Source organism: Syngnathus typhle, linkage group LG16, assembly GCF_033458585.1.
Source record: "Syngnathus typhle isolate RoL2023-S1 ecotype Sweden linkage group LG16, RoL_Styp_1.0, whole genome shotgun sequence".
NCBI lineage: Eukaryota > Metazoa > Chordata > Actinopteri > Syngnathiformes > Syngnathidae > Syngnathus > Syngnathus typhle.
The window spans coordinates 11,347,104-11,368,340 of NC_083753.1; the positions used below are offsets into that span (position 1 = coordinate 11,347,104).

Sequence of the window (21,237 nt, forward strand, 5' to 3'; positions counted from 1 at the left end):
CTGCATCACAGACATGACCAAAAATTATATCTTGCCAGTGAATTGGGTAAGTATATATGTTTTGTTTTAACGAGGCGAAGTGTCCCGATTTAATATACTGCAGGCGCACTTGCATATTGCGCACTTTCCTTTTCCACCGTAAGACAGTCCTGCAAACTGAAGCAATGTAAATCTGATAAGACATCTAGTGTTCTGTAGTGAATTTTGCATTAAAAATTGCGCAATATCTCATAATTTATTTTTGTCATTTTGTGAGCAGCGTCACAAATGCCAGTCAAATGATGCTATCGTTGTGTTGGTGACATCAACCCCATGGGATTAAGATGTAAACAGTAGAGACAATTTCCAAGTGTTAAAAGTTGTCCATAGCTGATTGGAATAAAAATCTAAAAAATTAAACGTGCGTGGTTTCTCAGAAAATGAGGAAAGAAGGCAAACGCGACTAAATAGGGACTGCATATCATGAAACATTTACTGACTGTGCCATCTCATCATTAATGTTTCAGCTTTCTTGTCTTACTAACACGTCAAATGGTGGGATTTGTTGTTTTACTATTTACCAAGTCGGGTTGACTTTGAACTTCAGTCAATGTCATTGTCTACAATTTAAAAAAATATAATAATAATGTGCAGCAAATGATGTAATAGTGTAAATGTCGTCTCTTGATGCGTGTTTCATATATTTTGTGCTTTGTAACAGCATCAAGATGGTCCATAGGATGAGCAGTCATATCCATCTGCAGGTAGACCACCTGCTGAGAGATTTTTGGTGACCACCATGTCACCCGTCATGGAGGGAACACATACAGTTTTGCTTCTGTATGTGCCCATCCGTGAGCTCAGCAACATCAGCCTTTATTTCCCGAAGCATCCCGTCCCGAGTTTCAAGTACAAAAGCCTCACCCCTCCTTCAGCCTGGACCCGTAATGACCATGACTGTGGAAAGGAGGATCTCGCTGTGTCCAAACAAAGAGGCCAGTCTTCCAACTCCTCGGGCAAACCCCTCAGCTACCAGCGGGCAAAAAAGGCTGCGGTTGCAGAGCTCTGCTTGCGGCCTGCAGAGCACCACCAGTTGTTGGCCGACCTCTTATCCCTATGCAGGGATTGTGCCAACAAAATCAAAATGGGTAACCAGGACGGGAAAATGCGGGATTACGTCGAGGGGCCGGAGGTTGACCCAGGAGGTGAGGTTGTCGGCAACAGCAACTTAAGTTCTCTTGAGCAAACAGCAACAAAGAGCAGAAAGATAAAGATGAAGGGAGGGAAAAATTCTGCAAAGTGTTCCCCACACAGTCAGATGAAGACAGACACTTCAAATGGAACTCCATCCTTTCATCGTCCTGCTCGGAAAAGTCTAACCAAAGTCTCTACAATGGAGGAGATTGCAGATACACCATCATCTGTCCAAGAATCTCCAAGTTCTTTTATCAATGTAGTCAGTAATCCTCTCCTGCCCATGGAAGAACCCTTCAACCGGGATGGCTGGGACTTTATGGAGGACAACAGGACATTTGACTCAGATGTGGATTTCTCCAATGACTTCTCAGAGTATGACAACGAACAGGGTTTTCAATCAGCCTCCTGCAGCCTGATGGTAGGCCTGACCCGAAGGGAAAGTGGCAGCAACCTTCGACCTGTCAAGAAGTTCCCGACGGAGAGCACGACAGTCAAGTCCACCCAGCAGCTGCACGGTGAAAGCAACCGGAGGGAAAAGGGGGCCCGGGTGGTCGTTAAAGTCCAGGATTTGGAGGGGAATGTGCAACGTCGTACAAGCCCGAATGGGTCAGGGTCTTCTGATTCGTATCCAGGAACCAGCTCAAATGGAGAATCGAGAGAATCAAAGAGAAATATTCATGTTAGGGTCAGTCAAGGGAAGCTTGCTGAGGGGCTACGGTTGCCTCTTTCCCATATTCATGAACTCCCACCCTTAGCTAAACCTCACACTAAGAGCCCATCTTCACCTGCTACCTCCAACGGTCTCCTGAGTATGTCCCCAAGCCCGAAGCTCAACCATCGCAGAGTGCCACTCTCAGACAATGATCGAGACAGCTCCAGCAACACGGACGAGCCCAAATTCTTCGCCGAGGTCACTGACAAGAATGGCAACAGGCGAACCGTCGTGCATCTGGATTTGAATCTCAGTAGACGGCCAAGCAACTCCGGAAAGTGGAATTCTTCTGGCAACTCCACAACCACGGGTGAGCAATTTTGAAAACCTCCTTCATGAAATCTTGATGTTAATGTTGACATTTAAACTTTTTATTTTGTCCCTCCAGCTTTTGTCCATAATTCATTTTGATCTCAAATAGTCCAGGATACATCAGAGGCCTGTTTTCATGTATCGACAATAACGCGTGACATCCGATACAAATTAAAAGCTACCCAGCAGAGTTATACAAAGACCGAGCGGGCTCTGAGAATAATTTGGTAGATGATCCCTTTTTAACTCTCTAAGCACTGCAACCAAGTTGGAGATTAGTCTCTCTGATCAAAGGCTCAAACTCGAAGCAAACCTCCACCCGACCATGGTTCTCATGAGCACTGTGTTAACTGAAGCATTGCCAATTTGCTGCCACCCTCACAACCCCTATCCTCTGCAAAAAACTAAGAGGGAACTGACACGGGGTCACCAGCAGGTATGAAAAGGAATTAGAATGTCCGTTTTTTTTGCAAATTGAACGATTTAGTGGAGACAGGAGATAAATAAAATTGACTTAAAATGTTCTGAAGGGGTCGATATTCACCATGTATTTATTTTTTTAAACATTACAGCTAGCATACTAGATCAAGGCTATAATTGTACTTTCACTTAATTTAGCATACTAATCTGCAATCAATGTCTCTCTCTCTCTCGCTCTCTCTCTTAATCCTCCAATTTAATACTTTTCATATTTATTGTCTGGCGTATGGCCGGCAGTTTCCTAATCAGATTACCCCGTACGTTCCTGGCTCCAGCAAGGTCATATGAAACCGAACAGTGCAAGAGCGCCTTTCTATTTGCATGATGTCAGTCAACATAATGTGGAGCATTCTTAGGCTACTGACAACAAGGGTCAGTTCTTTTCAGTTAATGAAGTAGATTTGGCCAACACAAGCTCAGTGTTGCTTTTTTTTTTTTTAGTGTTTCTCACGTTGTTGCAGAGAAATACAGCCCAAAGTTATCTCTCTTGCTCTAGCTTAATTGCAACAAGGTTTATTGAGCAACTGTTTAAATTTACATTCACCAGTGGAGTGAAACTAGGCTAACCAAATTGTCCGTGCCTGAGTTGGGAGGCTGTCAATCCAAATAAAAGCACTCTTTAATAATCCTCCATTCTCTACTTCCTATTTGCCAACCAGAATTGTATTTCAGATGAAAAATGTCGAAGCTTTTACGTCAGTCTGCTTTGGTTCTCAGATGAGCTTTTTCTCTTGAGGTTCCAATGTTATTTGATTTAGTCGACCGTAAAGCATCCCGAGACCATTGAAGAAGAAGAACCGGTCAGAGTGGCAAGTGGGTTAATCCATCATCTTTGACGATGCCCCGCTGTCACATTGGAAGGTTCCTGAGCCATGCAAAACGCAGACAGACTTATTGAGAGTATGACACGGCAACACCCACACATTGTGACAGCTGCTCATTTTCACTTTCATCACTTCATTGCCCTTTATGATGAAGAAACACCCGGAAAACTGACCTCATGTTCATATAGATGACTATGATTCCGTTTTAGATCATGTAATGCTTTTCTTGTCATACTTAACTATGTCATCTGAGAACATCCTCTTATCCGCACTGCGTGTTGCCACTTATTGACATTATGAGTCTGTCTCGGCAGGGAGGCAGATTAAATGACAATAATCTTACATCCCCCCCACCCCTCCCGGGGTCGATCAAAAGACTGCATGTGCTCAAATAGTAGCTGTTTATTTGAAATAATAGTTGCAGTTTCATCATTTCCTAATAACGCTACAGAGTTTCCAAAGGTACAGTTGTTATATTGCAACACTGTGTGCAGTCATTCAGAGCTACACTGCAGTATTTGGCTGACGGAATTAAGATTACACCACTCTGGCCAGATGGAGGCAGTGTAGGCTCTCTCTCACTCTCTCTCTCTCTCTCTTTCTCTCTCTCTCTCTCTCTCACTCTCTCTCTCTCTCTCTAAATGTTATTAATGTTTCAGATAAATGGCATAGCTGCATACTAGCCAATTGTGGTGGGTAGTTTTGAGTGTTTTCCATTATCCTGCAAAGCTTTTCCACTTGGTTGTGTGTGCATTTGTGAGAGTTTGGGGTGGCGACGGGGAATGCCGTGACTGAATTTAAGGCATTTGGCCCAAGGTCAAATTGCAGGATCCTATTTGAAGGGACTACCAATAAGCACTCAATGCAGTCACACTGCAGTCACCTTATTTCATGTCAATGACACTTGCTAGAAAATGAGACTAGGATGTGATACTATTTCTATGTCTTTGCTTTTTGTTCTCTATGTTTTGTCTTGTTTTATCATCTTTCATCACCTATAGTGCTCTCCTTTCTCTTTTTGCATGAATGATACCCACGTGTCACTTTGTGTGTTCTTTCACGTTCCGCTACTGAAGTTGATGTGCTTTGACGTGGGAGTCCAAAAGCATGCAAGGATGCTTCTACAGGTTGTGTTTCCAGTTTGCCACTGAAATGTTAATACCAATGGCACTATATTTAGAATGGTAATATGAAATATAGAAGACCATTCATAAATCTGGATTCTGAAAATTTCATCCTGCTGCTGCTGCATTTTTCTCCTCACTGGACAGGAGAGGGCAGGCGAGGTGAATTTATATAGCCGCATTTCTGGTTGCAGCTTCATCTTTTATTATTTTTTTTAAACAATGAACATGCAGTTGAAAATATATATACTAAAGGTGTTTTCGGGATTGTCCATATTGCATCATTATAGCTTGCTGCTGGTGTGGCCTGTAGGAAGAGAGCCGAGTAAGTGCAGATAAAAATAGCTTAGTGCCCCCGAGGCTTGCAGAAAAACAGGACTCTTTATCGCTCAACATTTGATGCTAAGAGATTATGATGCCTCCTTTCAAACCAATTGTATTATCCACACAGGCCAGGCTGCAAACTACAAGCACAACTCTGGATGCAACACACACTGCAAATTATGCTGAGCTTGTGTCTGTGTTTGTGTATCCCCCCTTCCATTAGATGACTCCCTCCTGCGTCATGATGATATTTGGATGCTGGATGACCCCCAGGAGCCCCTGTCCCGTGTTCCCCGCCCCGATCACCTGGATTTCCTACGCATTACACCACCAGAGGATGACATCATCGGGGATACACCTTATTATCCCAAGCTGGAGTGCACGGTGAGGGTCACTATGCTTCAACACCATACGTTCACAACATTGCCCTGAAGTTTTTCCCCAAGCACATGATTGCAAATTCTTGAAATGGATTAAAGGGTCATGGATTCTAATCTGCAGACAGATCCCAAGATAAAACTGACTCAGATAATTCCTTGTTGTACAAAATATTTCACCATTTAAACTTGAAGTGTGTAAACGACAATTACAAATTCTAGTTTTTCATTCCTGCTGATGAGGTGGATTACTTACTTTTTAGATGTGTGTGTGTTTTTTTTTTTTATCAGTGTAAGACATATTTTCTTCTAAAACTATCTGCAGTGACATTTTGCATTAATGGTGACAAGGCTGAACAATAAATTAGTGACTTGACATTAATTAAAGTGACAACCCTGTAACATACTTTTGCAGCATTGGCATTCTCACACACACACCCAACGCCTTATACACATATTGTCTCTGCTCCAGTTCTGTTGTCACACCTGGAACAACAAAGTTAGAGGCCAAAATGTTTTCTAAACAGCGTTATATAATGGCGTGATTTTAAAACAAAGTATTTACTCCCTGCAGCTGAGCTCAGGTTTTTGGATCAATCCATGTAAATACTGTTCCATAACGACAACGCTTTGCAATCAATGCTGTGTTAGAGCCTCTGAGGGGATTTAGTGTGTGTGCGGGTATGGAACACCACTGTGGTTACATAACAAAAGCCGGCACAAGCCCACATTCTTGTGAGCTTTTTTTTTTTCATACGCACGCATGATATAAATTCTGAAAGTCATACATATAAATAGTGAAAATTATGATATCATTGTACCCGAGGTCTACCTTGTACTTTAATTTGATTTGTAAATAGCGATACATTTAGTAAGAAAAAAAAAATATCTAGAGTTTTGCCACAACTAAATCAGTGTGAAAACTTATTATAAATTTCTATTTATATTATATTATTATAAACACTGAAAGTCAGCCATATAAATAGAACAAATTATTATATTATTGTATCTACCTGAGGTCTACCCTTATACTTTCATTTGATTTATGAATGTCAATAAATAAATTCAGTAGAAAAGAAATCTAGAGTTGTGCCACAACAACAACACAATTTTCATTCACACAGTTACAATGAGCGAAAACATCATTGTGTTGCACATTCTTCCATGGGTACAGATTAGGTGTTCAATCTATGAGATTATGAAAGGCACTCAAAAGGCAATGACCTTTTGTTGCTTGCAGCAATAAGAGCAATGTAAAATAGAAAATAATCCAACCCAATTTGGAGCAGCTCAGAATCATAAATAAAATGGAAATAAGGGCAGTTATGACTAATTGCAGTCGGAATGAGTCAGACTCAAATATGGAGTACTCTAACCGTACCTAATATGTTACTTATCAAACCAGTTTTATGAGTTTTCACTAATGTTAGCCGACTCTCCATTGCCAATTGCTCTCATTTGCTTCTCCAACTGATCACACAATGGCCTTCTGTGTTTACTACTTTGCCACGCTGCCATTGTTTGAATGTGATGTAAGCAGACACCTGCGGCTGGTACGACAGGTTCCCTCCCAGAAAGGGAGGGGTCTGAAGAAAGGCGTCCACAGACTGGGTAGACCAGTGAGACGCTTTTTTTTTTTTTTTCTCCCCCTCAACCTGCAAGTTTGTTTTGTTTTTTTCTCTCATGCAACACTCGCCTGGACTTCTCGCTAAGACAGATTGCTAAAGAAGACAGACGCGAAGCAGAAGGAAAAGCTCAGTCATGGACCACAGACTTTATGGCAGCAGCAAGAGAAGGATAATCCACATCATCAACATGGAAAATACAGCTCACCTTCTGGGAATAGTTTGAATTGCTCTGTGAAAGTTGAACTTTCTCCCGTCAAGATTACAACAGGATATAGATCCAGATATTGAACAGATTGACCTGACACAAGAAACCTTCTCAAAGAACTTTTCTCCACTACACTAATAGTTTTTCTTTGAGTCAATGATTATTCAACTTGCGTCACACATACAGTAGCATTGTTATTAGTGTTCACTTGGAGAAGGTAAGAAGAGATTTGTCCATACAAAGACCTTTTTGTTTCCTGCCAAAGTTTGAGGTGGAATAGGAGCAGCCATATATTTTGTTTTTTCTTTCACTTTATGCCAGTGTGACGTTTGATTGAGAATGGACATGGACAATCCGAGTAATATATCTGACGCACAAAGACCAAAGCCCTCTAGTACTTTGATAAGTGTCTTTAACAATATTCTCACTAGGGACAAGTCAGATATGCAACCTGCTGTGTTGACGTCCTTTAAGGAAGTGTCAGATGATGAAGTATGTCAAACTCGAAATGAAAATGGGCTGGATTTGTCTCCAAAGGATGTTGTTGATTCCTGGGAAACTCACAAGGAGTCCGACAGTCCATCTAAAGGACAGTTGTCACACTCGTTAGATCACGACAGAGTGATCGGAACTAGAGTGGATACATATAGTGACTCTGAAAATGAAGAGGAGGGGGCGGGGCTTGAACGTAGAAGCCTGTCAAAGAAGTTGTTGATTGTCAGGAAGCCAACCTTACCTGGGGATAGCAAAGATTTAAGTGATGGAGATGCACAGCGAGACACCACTGGAGCAGATATACCACAGTTTCGAACACACGGGTTTAAGATGTCACCTTTGGAATCATTTTTGTCTGCAGACATATCCAGTCGAAGTACTATCTTGTCAACTTCAGGAATATTTAACAGAGGAGAAGCAACAAGCATAGAAGACCACGGAAGTAAACTAACAAAAGACCGTGAAGAAATTGATTGTTCTCGGCCCGTTCCCGCCATCATCCTAAATGATCATGATAATACATTATCTGGAACATGTGAGCAAAATGACGATGATCGACTGCCTCGCCAAGTGACCCCCTCTTCAAGTCTTGAGGAGCGATCAAAAAATGAGGAAACAAAACCAACACTGTACTCATCAAGTGATCTTCAGCAAAGTGACAAACTTTCCCCCCAGCATTCAATTTCTTCAAAAACTCCATCCAAGGACACAACGTACTCTTCACCCAATTCTTTTCAGATGCCGGCTCTGTTTAGTGGTCTACGGGTACTCAAGAAAGGAGCAGTTGGGGAAGAGAGAGAGACTATGTCCGAAATCAAGCAGAATGAGAAAGATGCTGACCTGGCATTGCTCAGTTTAAAGAAAACAGTCAACAAAACCAAGCTCCTACCTGAACAGAAGACATCAGCTACAACCAAAAAACACCTCGAGCCTAAACCGCTCTCGGAAAATCTGAGAAACAGTCCGCTACTTAACCTTGAAGTTGAAGCAGGAGCTAACAAAAAAAAGGAGTCTGAGGCCGGAGTTGAAGTTGCAGGTGACAAAACCTCCCATCCAGAAATCAGGAAAACCTCCGACTTGGCATATGATACTTTTCGGAGTGTTTTTGGCCCTAAATCTGTCAAAAAGGAAAAAACTGAACCTGTGGATCTGGAAGCGGTGAGAAGGAAGATTAGGAATGACAAAGAAAGTCTTCGATCTATTTTTGAGAGATCCTCCAAATCTCCCAGCAGGGAACTCAAAGCCCCCACTGAAGCTAATGTATGTCATCACCTCCCACATATTCACATTTATGATTATCATAAAAAAATACGGTACCAATTTTTCCATGCATACACTTTTGTTCTGACAGACGGAGGCCACGTCACCTGCGGACAGTGAGGACCGGACCCCGGGTCGTTTGCAGGCTGTGTGGCCACCACCCAAATCCAAAGATGAAGAAGAAAAGGTTGGGCTCAAGTACACAGAGGCAGGTAAGAAACAGAATTTACAAATGCAACTACAATTTAATGCCGACCCTTAATAATATATATTTTTTTAGTTAAAACAGATGAATCTTGGTTTAGGTGGTTCTTGTTTCTTCCTTCATTCATTCGGATCCACGTGTCATCTCACTAACATGTTTGACTTGACTAAATGTTTGATTTAGTGCAGCACGTTGTCACCCGCATGATTAAAAACTGGTTGCTTAAGTTGCAATACTGGTCCATCCGTGAGCAGTGACCCAACCCTCTGTAGAATTTTATCATTTGTTATATCAAACTCTGCTGCAAGCCTTGCAGGACCAGAAATTTGCCGTTCTTCTTGTTTGATTAGTCATTCTGTTTGTAAACGTGCAAACACACAGACAATGATGAGAAATGAATTTTTGGTGTCATCAAAATATGATTTGTGTTACGCTTGCTTTCAGAGCACCAGGCTGCCCTTCTGCAACTCAAGAGGGAATGCAAGGAAGACTTGGAACGAATGCACGTATGTTGTGTCACTGTGTCAAACAACCTTCAATGATATGTGAATAAATCATAAATAGTGAAACTGCAGGGACACTGTTCAGAAATTTACATCCGCACTGTAACAGTAAATGAATGGAAATACACTTACCTGCACTTAACTATTATGGACGCAAGATGGCGCTACGTAAGCATGAAATGTTCTGAGTCAGAATTTCTGACAGCAGCAGAGAACCAGTAGCCACAGTCCACATAATTTGCCTCTACACTACTGTACATAAATCATTAAGAAAGTAGATTATGTTTAAACAGTAATCAAGAAATCTTGGGTTATTTTCCCCAGATATACAATTAATTTTTTATTTGTATTGCGCATTCCCATATATAGAAAAACTGATGAAGAACAAACAGAAATACAGCAAAATAATTTAGATTACATCAGGAAATTATTTTTTAAATGTAATCAATTATTAAGTGCATGTTTATTTACATATAAATGGTTGATGTGAAGAAAAAAAACAACTAACAATTATAACAAGTGTTGGGATCAGCTGTCTCGTTTCAGTGTAGTGAAGTCTTCACAATTTTGATTTATAAAAAGATTGAAAAATATTTTGGTATAAAATTGAGAATAAATAAAATACATCAAGAATTACCTGTCAACCACAACTGCTAGACAGCAATTTTTTTAATGTTATTGTCACTTGATTATATAACAAAGTTAGTTATGAATTGATTAATTGGCAAATTCCTCAATGAAAATCTGAGCTCAGGATTTTTTTTAGAATCTCCTGCTTTAAAACCTTTAATTTACCCTACTTAATAGACTGATGTCGAGACTGAGAAACATGTCGGCCCACAACAAAGGGTGGGAACGTGCCTCATGCTGTTTTCGAAGTGAAACAAGTTAATAAGAAACATGTGTAAGGTTCATTGCCCAACAATTTCCTTGTTGTGTCCAATCAATACTTTGCTTTGTTTGCTTCTTTTTTGTTGTTGTTTGAAATGTCAAATGACCTTTTAGTTGATAGATTTTCTCTGAGCAAGCCATGGACCAAAAAATATAAAAATAATGATGGAATATATTGTGCAACAATCATTTTTATCCGATACAGATTATTAGAATTATTCCGTTGGAACATGAAATGACTAATATCAATGGTTGTGTTTCTACAGTCTGATTTCGAGCTTGAACTCTTCCAACTTCGCGGCGAGCATGCTGTTTCGATATCAAACCTTGAAGGCATCATTGCCAAGATGCAAAAAGACAGGACCTACAATGTGGAGGGCAAACAAACCCGAGACGTGGCTGTGTCGACTGCAGATGACCCAACAATCAAAACTTGGCGAACTGTGGGGATCCAGACAGACAGAGAGACGTTCATCAAAAGCCCAGAGGGCGAAGCGGGCGGTCTCGTTCAAACAGCCGGCCAGAACTTCCCGAATAAACTTAACTTGGACTCTATCGGACTCAATCTGGGGATTAAAACGGCTTCGGGGCCTGCCGGACCAGCCCCGCCTCCGCCACCCCTGCCAGGCTCTTTGGTACCGCCGCCACCACCTCCACCTCCCCTACCAGGCATGACTGGAGCAGTGCCGCCGCCGCCAGCTTTACACGCCGGGGGTGGTCCACCACCACCGCCTCCCCCTCCTGGTCTACCTGGAGCAGGGCCTCCACCTCCTCCCCCTCCTCCAGGCGGCAACCCCCCACCACCTCCACTCATGGGGGGGTTCAGTTTCAGAAGTATCTTCGAAAAGCCCCCTCGGAAGCCCTCTATCGAGCCTGCCTGTCCCATGAAGCCTCTGTATTGGACCAGGATTCAAGTACATGACGATAAGTATGTATATGTATAAGTATGCACTTATGATAATAAATTAGCAAAGCTAAGGAGTTTGAACGTACAGGTAGAGGTGGAAAAAAACTCGACATTCCTAAACAATCATTCAAATTCCAATTAGTGCAATGAGTACCTCTCACATAGTCCAATTGGTTCTGTCCAGCACTAAGAATTGTAGGCCTCGGCACCATTCCCTTGAACTGCGGAGTCTGTATTTGTAAGTGGATTATCCAGCCCATTTACTGTGGTTGTGGTCGCTGCCTCATGAGTGCCAGGCGTTCAACTTTATGACCTTGTATTTCCATGGCTGGATTAGTTGGGGGAAGCCGTGTTTTGGTCCGTGCGTTCTCACCGGACAAGGCACCGCAGCAGCACCTATAAATTTAGCCATAAAGGGTCGAGTTAAGGGGTACTAAAAGGGTTTGACTCTAAGTGGATCAGCTGTGTGATCTTTGGTAATGGTGTGATGGTCTAAAAAGTTTGAGAGTTTGAAAGAATTTGAAATGTTGCCAGCTCCTCAAATGTGAACCAAAGCACACATTTTACACGACAAGCATTTTAATTTAGTCTACTCAGTATTGTCTGTGGAATTCTTGAATCTTGAATCTTGAATCTTGAATTCAAAGTCTCAGAACCTTCAGGAGAAAAATCTTCTTGGCCAATGGTTCGTTAGACTTAACACTAATTTTGCATTATTAGTAGTGCGAGTGGATTTAGGTCATGGGTGAGGAGGTCATTAGTGCCTATTAGCACTTTGTTTTTTTTTTTTAATGACAATTTAGGTAGACGAGGTTAAGTATGTCTTGGATAGTCTTTGGTTTCCTTTTGTTTTTCTCAAGATGTTCTTCTTGAAATTCTGTATGATTTCCATCCACATTTCCAAATGTCTTGTTTTATGTTTAGTCAAACTTAAACTTGCTGTACCATTTTTATAGTGTAAAAAAAAATGATGAGCTAAACTACGACGCAGTGATTTTATGGAGCCGAAAGCATTGTCTCTTGATTTGATTACCATAATTTAGGGTTAGCAGACGACTGATGTGTTGGTAACAACAGAGTGTTAAACATCCTCTTGACTTTAAGCAGCTCATGTTCTCTTTTTTACATCTGTTTGTTTTTATTATCCATGTTACTCAGCAACTTCTGAATTCATTGTAGTTCATTTGCTGGAAATGTTCCATAAGGACACAAACAAGCTTGCATCAATGTTTAGTTGTGTTTATCACCTCAGGCATAACTAGTGCTCTTGCATTTTAAGAGGCAGAGTACAGTCTGCTTTGAAGGTTAACATCCATGTTTTCTGGTCTCAAAGTGGAAATGTAAATGTTATAAAATGTTGTAGGTACGTTCAGAAAACATCTGTAATCTCCCTAAAATGCAACACACAAATTCTGTTTAGAAAGTTGAATCACAGCCTTCATCTAATTGCTGCAAATGTTCTTTGTTTATTTTTTCAGCAACAAGACTTTGTGGGGCTCGCTAGAGGAGCCAGACATCATTGATCCAAAAGAGTTTGAAGAGCTTTTCTCCAAGGCCACAACTCAGCCAATGAAGAAACCTCTGTCGGATACGTATGAGAAGAAAGCAAAAACAAAGAAGGTAGAGTTACTTCATATCCACCTTGAATTCATTTCTAGAAATTACACATATATGCATCTTAAAGTTAAGGTATCTTAAGGTTAAATGCAAATGTGTTGTACTAAAAAGTTAAATACAACTGAACTCCACCTACCAGTACTGGACTTAAGAATTAGAAAACTTCTGTAATATCACGCAAAGTTGAAACAAAACTGTAAAAAACACTTGACTTTACAATTTGACCGCAAATGAAAAATAATTGGCAGATGATGAATCATCTAATTTGAATAAGTGTAATTTTCAAATAATCGATGGGTTGCTAGGTAGCCAAGTTGATACAGTAGTGACATCAGAGGTATATTCCCACAAACATTGGATGAAGTTTCAAATTGTACAATATTTAACTTACAAGGTTCCACTGTATTTCCCCTTCACCTAACCGCCTAATGCTTTAAACATGTTGTCGGTTCTGAACATCTGCTGCAGCCATTGCCCTGTCAGCACGTTGGCCGCCTCGTGGTCCTGACTGTGGCGTCCGAGTAGACAGTCCCTTTTAAATCTATACACATCCTTTATTCTGATCAATTTGTCAAGGCTCCACACGGGTCCACAGGGCCACAATGTGTGTGTGTGTGGGGGGGGCACGTGTATGTGTGTGCACGGTGTCCTTAGTCTCCATCCTCAAATCCTCCCATTCAGTCTGGTCACTCTTAAAGTGGCAAAAGCATTTGATCCAACTAAAGTCAGCCACATCCAGACACAAACACTTCCAACTGTCTCCTGTCGGGGGCTGACATCAGCTTAGAAGAAGTCTCATGGAAACTTTGCTGGCGCAGTAATCAAAAAGCTTTCTGTAAAAAGTAACACATTAAGAGATACTCATTTTCAGGTCTATATTTTTCTTCCTGTCTTCCAACTCGAGCTTTGATGACTCACATTTCTAAATAAACTATTTAATGGTGCGGGCCTAAAACGTGCTGGAAAATCCAGAAAAAGCTGTCCATCTCTTTAATCTTAAAAAAAAAAAAGATCCAGAAGTCTTTCAAAGGTCTGCAACAGCATAGTTATGATGTGAGTAAGCGGTAATTATTTCATAATTAATTGAGCCGAGCGCGGACATGCAATTGTGTGATGCTAGCATGTTTCGGGGCATTTATGCACTTGCCCCAAAAAGTGTTGCCAGATCAGGTTGTCCCCACAGCCCAGGGCAGACAAGTAGGAGGGACTGGAATGTATTTGTGCATTATGCATATGATCCACTTCCCTGATCTCCAACAACTCCTCACAGCATTAAGTTTAATGTTAGGGGAGGTAGCTGATGCCTCCATGAGTGATAATCTTTATCATGTGTGCCACAGAAAAAGAAAAAAAAAATCAAAGCTCCTGTTTATTCTGGAGCCTTACTCTGTGTGCTGATTAGCATATCAAAGTAGAAGAGCCGACGTCGACGACAGCTTTTTTTTTTTTTTTTTGCCAGGGTGGGCTTTGTGTAATTGCAGGCATGTGGCTTCAATCCACTGGCGTTGCACCTATAGGATTTGGAAAGAGGCGAGCAAACAGTTTGCATGTCACTGCCGTCTTTATTGAATGATGACAATGGAGGGGCGAGATTTTCAAATGTCAAACAAAATGATAATTTCTTCAACTCCTATAAATTCAACTTTATGCATTATCTCCTTCCCCACATGAGCATACACAGTCATGGTGCGTTTATTGAAGACATATTTGGAGAGGGTGTAAGATGAACACCAGTGGGTGTGACTGGGGTTTGTTGAGTTTATCAAGTTGGTTAATGATGAGACACTTGTTATTGCTGCCGGGGTGATAACAGACAGATAGTCGAGCGAAGGTCAGCGGTTCTGCTCAGTCGTGCAAATTGAGACTGCTTGATTCTTCCCACTGCCAGTGACATCAGCCACCTGCTTCTTCTTCTTTCGCTTTTTTTTTTCGATCATCACGTCTGCTAATAAAGTTCTGTTTCTATCACATTCTGTAATTTCTTGCGCAATATCCCTTGTTTTCTATAACGGAATTTCCCGAAACATAAAATCCATCATTTGTAAGGGGAATAAGTTAAGTCCAATTTGAAATTAATTATGAAGCAGGCTAGTTTTTTTGCTTGCAGCTGTATTTTAAAACCAGCTTTTGATTATTTTGTAATGTGGGGAGAAAAACATATAATGCATTAATGTCAAAACCCATCAAGGTTGCAATTGATTTTTGTGCTCATTTTAGGATCCCACTCAATAACTGAAAGGAGGTAACAAAATATCAGACGCACATTCAAAGCAATTCACTTATTGATTTCACATGGTTAAAAAAGGCTTAGCCGGCCCCAGGGTCTTGTTTCATTTTAATAGCTCCTTTGCGTTTTCCCTTCAAGATAAACAGTTCCCCTTTCTTCCACAGGAGGGAGCCGTTTGCTATTGATCTCTATCTATCTCAGCATCATTTATCCTTCTACCTTAGTCAATCTTCTATGAACGAGACCAAACATCCAGCATCTTTTCTCATTAGCTTAACAGTTTGGGCTAATTGGCAAGTTTCTGCAGCCACAGTGAGAAGGAACGGCTCCTGGGCCGCTTTAAGTGTGGCCCGTCCAAAGTGCTTAATTAGAGGTGTTGAGGAAAGCCTGGTACTCCCAGAGTGGGAGATCCCCAGTGATCCAGGTAATAGAGCTAGAAGCAGCATGGCACCCACTAAGGCTCTGTAATGCAATACCCACTTCTAAGGCTTCTGCACGCCAGCTCCCACTGGACAGCCCAGTAGCCGACAACACCATAATACCTAATGAAGAAGCCTGACACATTAAGTTTTAGAGCAGAGCCCTACCTTGCCAAAACTCTCATCAGGTTTACGGCTAATTCAGTCATAAGTAATTGTGACCATGTGTAGGCACAAATAAAAATCCTGTGAATTTATAGTTTGTTATAAAACAAAACAAAAAAAACTGCGTCTTGTTGCCTCGCTCTTCGAGACTGTCCTTTTATGGTGCTACTGATGCCTTTGTGTTTTCATGGCGACTTGATTATTTTGATGATATCTCTCGTGTGGTATCTGGTGAAGCGGCGTTTCCGTTTCCAGTTTGGAGATGTTATACTGCCTTTCCATGCAGGTATGTGCCACCTCGGCATTTCCAAGCTGGATGTGTCACCGTGAAAGGTCGTGTCCATTTTTATTGTCCGATAATAATAAACCGTCATTGTCCTGTTATGTGAAAAAAATCATCACCAGAACAATGTTGCACAAGTAGATGTTCTCCCTCGCAATGCTCTGTTCTGACTAACAATAGCAAGGAATTTTGGTTTCTCTCCAGAGAATCAAGCTGCTGGACGGGAAGCGTTCGCAAGCTGTCGGCATCCTTATATCAAGCCTGCATTTGGAAATGAAAGACATTCAGCAAGGTAAAAAAAAACATTTCCTGCTTTCAGCATGTCCACAATCATTTTTAATGCCTCAAACAAAGAGATCATCATTGAAATGCCATGTTCTAAATCAACAATGTTTCCATTGAGCAATAAATTGGGAAGGCCTCTTGATGAAATGCAGATGAAGTATTTTGAGTGATGAACTGGGAGCTCAACAGCGCAGAATAATTTCCTACATTTGCGACCACGTCTAAGTTGTAACCAGACACACGTTTTAGTATTTGTTTCCCTTTCAACTGAAATGTGTAGAATCTCACTTTCCAGTTTCCACAATGGGAAAGAAAATGCCCCAATTAGTCAAAATGTGAGACAGCACCACTGGCATGAAAACAGACAACCCAGTCTAGCTCAGATCCCATCTGCACTGTTTATAATCAAAAAGACGTCTGCCTCAATTGAAGAACCGCACGCTTAGCGGCTCGTTTGTGGAAAATGCAGGCATGCATGTAAACACATAAAATAGAGTGTTCAAAACAGCGTCCGATGCGCCGGGAATGGGTTCTGTCCAGGGATTGTGGCGGAGGCTGCTTGCCGCCTGCTAGTCTGAGCACGCGGCCAGCAGATCTGTTTATTGTAGCCAGTGACGGTTTCCACAAGCCTAATGGGACTGACACCCCGCTAATGATCTAAACATGAACAAAACCACCTTCAACTGTTTGTAGGAACGGAGCTACCACATAAAACATAAGCAAAGAAAGCCACACTTGGAAACTGATTGCTGTCTCCTTTCTCGCCATTATTTGCTAAAATGGAGCCAGATCCACCTGCAACATAGAAAAAAAACACATTTCTTCATATCTTAAACCCTCCAACATGCTTCAAACACATTTAAAACTCTTCCAACGCAAACGTTGTACTACACTCCAAATTCAGACTTGCCTGTGCAGTCTACTGTAAAAACAATTAAAATCCTCATATAGCAACGGCGCAAACAATTAACGGAACATTAGGGAGGGACAAAAGGAATAATAGAAGACCTCCCTCTGGTCGATGAGACGGTTTGAACTGCACCCATCAGAGTGACTGGGGACTTCAACGGCCACCATGCTTCAAGAGCAATAGGGGGGTCTCCCCCATGCAACACCCCAGCCCCTACATACACACATACACACTCCTCCTCACCTAAGCCGATGAGTGAAAAGTGGAAGAAAAGGGTGTGAGAGGGTTGGCAGGCAAGCTTTGATCTGTCGCCGTGGAGAGATATCCGGCTCCCCTCGGATCAGAGCGTTGCCGTACACATTGGAGCGGGCCCCCCTTTGGTGTGTGATTGACGGTTGCATGGCTGAGGGACTGAATAATCCACTCTAATAAGATGTAGGAAATGGACCTCCAGCGCTCCCTCTGAACCAGACATGAGGACCACATTGACAGCTTCACTGCAAGAGCAGCACCTGGGAACCAGAATGCAGCATATTACCTTGTTAGTTGATTGAAACGAGGAGGTCTGGGTAGTGTTAATGGCGACGCATTTGGACCAATATTTTCCAGTCTGTGTGCCAGCCTGTGGAGTTTTTAATACAGAAAAAACAATCCTATTTCTTTTCCAATGACACCATTGACAGCAAAAATTAGAAGGAATTCCATTTGTTAAATGACTGCCGAAATAAAGAATAGGTCAACGTATTTTCTGTGATTCTTTTTCCTGGTCACTTCAGGTCACACGGTCCTGGCCACTTGTTGCTAGCCCGGCAGAGTAGTGCAATCATTCATGTCCAATTGGTAAAATGGTTGAACTTAACCTTTTGCACTTTTCATGAAAAATGCACAGCAAATTAGGTAATTTCAATATTAAAATGACATTTTTTTTTCTCATTGAAGTATTAATGTACGTAAATGTTTGACTGTACATTCACTGGCGGAGGTTGATTCTAACAGGGACCGTGACGGCACTGCCCCCCACCAAAATATATTTGGACCCCACCCTCCCATGTGCCTCCCAGATTATTGAACTGGGGATATTTTCCAATTCTTCCTGGAATTTCTCTCTGCAATTCTCCCCATCTACTAACGGGAACCTTTAACAAATATATATCGGTGTTTTTTGAAGAGTTTTTGAAGTTTGTGAAAAAAAAAATCATTGGCCCCAAGGAAAAACATATTGATATCACATTATAAAAGATAATAATGCATTATATTTTTCTCACAGATGTCCAAGTTTAGGTTTGCTTCAATGTCAAAATTCTGCTAGTATTTATTGTGAAATGGTGATTGATTGTCTGTCAGATGAGGCATCCCCATGCCCCTCCTTTCACACTAGGCAATAAAGCTGTGACACCTCTCAGACATAGCGCATGAATTACTTTCCCTTTCAGCGCTGTCATCTATAGTTACGGGAAAAACATACGTGATGAAGATGAAGCAAAACTTGTTATAGGAAAGGAATTACATCTTTCACATTTATTGTCATGAACATGTTTTAACTCTTGTTGTAAGACCAGTAACAACATTACCAAATTGGAGTAAATTTGTTAATGGTTGCTCTCCCATTAAATCCAAATTGACAATGATGGATGACTTATCATAATGTTATTTGCTACAAATCAACATTTAATTAGAATTTTCCATTACGAGTCAGAAAAACAAGTTTGCTCCTCTCAATGATACGCCAGGAAAGCTTAAACGCCAGAAAGTTTTGTCCAAGATCTTTTCTCATTCTTTTATTTATTAGACTGACTGTTTTATAATGAATACTGTTTATTCTTTCAGCTGTTCTTACTGTCGATAACTCTGTGGTGGATTTGGAGACCATTGAGGCTTTATATGAAAATGTAAGTACGTCTATTAAAGTTTGAAAAAAGAAAGAAATGTGTAAAAAAAACATTCTAGCAAATCTGTTTGTATTGCTGCCAATAAAATATATTAGCATGTAACGTCAATCTACTTTAAGATTTTTATTTTATTTTTTTATTGCAGAGGGCTACTCCTGATGAACTGACCAAAATCAAGAAACATTATGAGACTTCCAAAGAGGACGAGGTCAAACTGCTGGACAAACCTGAACAGTAAGACGTCTCCTTAAGATAGTCAGACACTCAGACATTGCCCGATAATAAAAAGTCCCCTCCGCAGTTTCATGTCGTCAAGGTTAAGTAGTTCGGGCCAGTTAATGAGGCCTAAATCCAGTGGTGCCGCTGAGCCTGGCCTTCCCATTTCCATGTTTGACCAGAGCTGTCACTATAGCTGCCTGAGTCATCCCTACTCAGTGTCAGCGGACTCTAATCACACAGGATGTTACAGCTCCGCTCCCCTCCGACACGCCACTGTTTACATAAGTCGTCCCACGTTGGGCCCAGGCCAACTTTGATCAGTCCCTAGATGCCGCTCGGTTCTTTTTCCCCGCCGACCCCTTTTCGAGGCCAGCCAAGCGAAACCCCCTATGACAATCGCCTGCCAGGTCGCACCAGCACTGACTCAGCCGGACCTGCACGGGGGAAGCGTGGCCTGCCAAGGACCCGGAATAGTCCTTCCTGTTAGACGTTTTGTTTAATTCTGTCATAACACATCACACCCCTATTCTCCTCCTCCCCTTGTGTTTTCCAGGTTCCTGTATGAGCTCTCCCAGATTCCCAACTTTGCAGGTCGAGCGCACTGCATCATCTTCCGGTCGGTCTTCCTCGACACCATCTCCTCCATCCGCCGAAAGGTGGAGATTATAAAGAGCGTATGCAAAGTGAGAACACGGCTTCACTAAATCATCATGATGCTAATTTAAGGCTCTCTGTGATAAAGCCGTGTCTGTGTCTGTCAGGAATTGCTGGAGTGCAAAAGTGTGAGCAAGGTATTGGGTCTCGTTCTGGCCTTTGGGAATTATATGAATGGTGGCAACAGGACAAGAGGTCAGGCTGACGGTTTTACACTCGAGATCCTCCCCAAATTGAAGGACGTCAAGAGCAGGGTAATGGCCCACTAATTCAATACTCAAAAGGCTGTGTCAATAATTACTATTGGTTACTAATTGACCATGATTACAATTTTATGACAGAGAACTTTATTTTTCAGGAGAGTCACATCAGTCTGGTGGATTACGTGGTTTTGTACTACCTACGAAATATTGATAGCGTGAGTTGATTTCAGTTGAACAAACATGCTAATAAAATACATACATCTTAAAAGTGTCTTATTCTCCCAGGATGCTGGTACTGAAAAGAGCGTCTACCCCTTGCTGGAACCACAACAATTACTCCAGGCTGCACAGGTCAAATTTGACGATCTAACGAAGGATCTCAGGAAGCTGAAAAAAGATTTGACAGGTATGTCTAAATTCATGATAAGCACCAAACAGTTTTAAAAATGGACATAGATAGTTTTTTTTTAATTTATTTTAGTTTTATTGTAGTTTTATTGAAGTTTTATTTATTTTATATTTTACTTTCTGTTTTTTTTTGTTTTTTTATCTTTTAATGTGTCCTGGGTGTGTATGCAGTGGCGTCAGTGTTGGAGTCAACTTTCTAGCCATTCAATCTTGGCCAGCCTGGGCCACATAAAGGTTAAAGGCGATGCTCCCATGCGCCCCTGATGTCTGTGGTTATTTAAATCAACCAATAATACGGCATGTGAAAGCAATTAGATTAGCTCTCAGTCCTCTCTTAGATTTTTTTTAGATCGCTGTTAAAGCTTTCTCCTTTCTGACCTGGGGGAAAAATACAAAGGGTCTCCTAAAGGAGCCAGACCCACCTCAAGCTGTCACTCATTTATGAGTGGAAGACCCGAAGACAATAAATGCAACAGCGCAGTCTGGCACAGTCGTCCTCCAGGGCATAAGCATCACAGGGCCAATGTTGGACTTT

General features: G+C 41.5%; 1 protein-coding gene across 3 annotated transcripts in view; it reads left to right on the forward strand.

Annotated features, from left to right (window-relative positions):
• The first annotated feature begins 778 nt into the window (after positions 1-778).
• The window catches only part of LOC133169233 (formin-like), a 31,140-nt gene continuing 10,681 nt past the window's right edge, over positions 779-21,237 (forward strand). Inside the window, exons 1-13 of one of the 3 annotated variants that reach the window (XM_061301234.1) lie at positions 779-2,198; positions 5,176-5,336; positions 9,009-9,129; positions 9,567-9,628; positions 10,783-11,444; positions 12,902-13,043; positions 16,339-16,426; positions 19,157-19,218; positions 19,364-19,452; positions 19,991-20,120; positions 20,199-20,345; positions 20,450-20,509; positions 20,580-20,700. In XM_061301234.1, the coding sequence (XP_061157218.1) occupies positions 779-2,198; positions 5,176-5,336; positions 9,009-9,129; positions 9,567-9,628; positions 10,783-11,444; positions 12,902-13,043; positions 16,339-16,426; positions 19,157-19,218; positions 19,364-19,452; positions 19,991-20,120; positions 20,199-20,345; positions 20,450-20,509; positions 20,580-20,700 (3,265 nt within the window). Of the gene's footprint in view, positions 2,199-5,175; positions 5,337-6,957; positions 8,918-9,008; positions 9,130-9,566; positions 9,629-10,782; positions 11,445-12,901; positions 13,044-16,338; positions 16,427-19,156; positions 19,219-19,363; positions 19,453-19,990; positions 20,121-20,198; positions 20,346-20,449; positions 20,510-20,579; positions 20,701-21,237 lie in introns of those variants that run through there. The other 2 variants (XR_009718385.1, XM_061301233.1) reach the window with 2 other exon arrangements.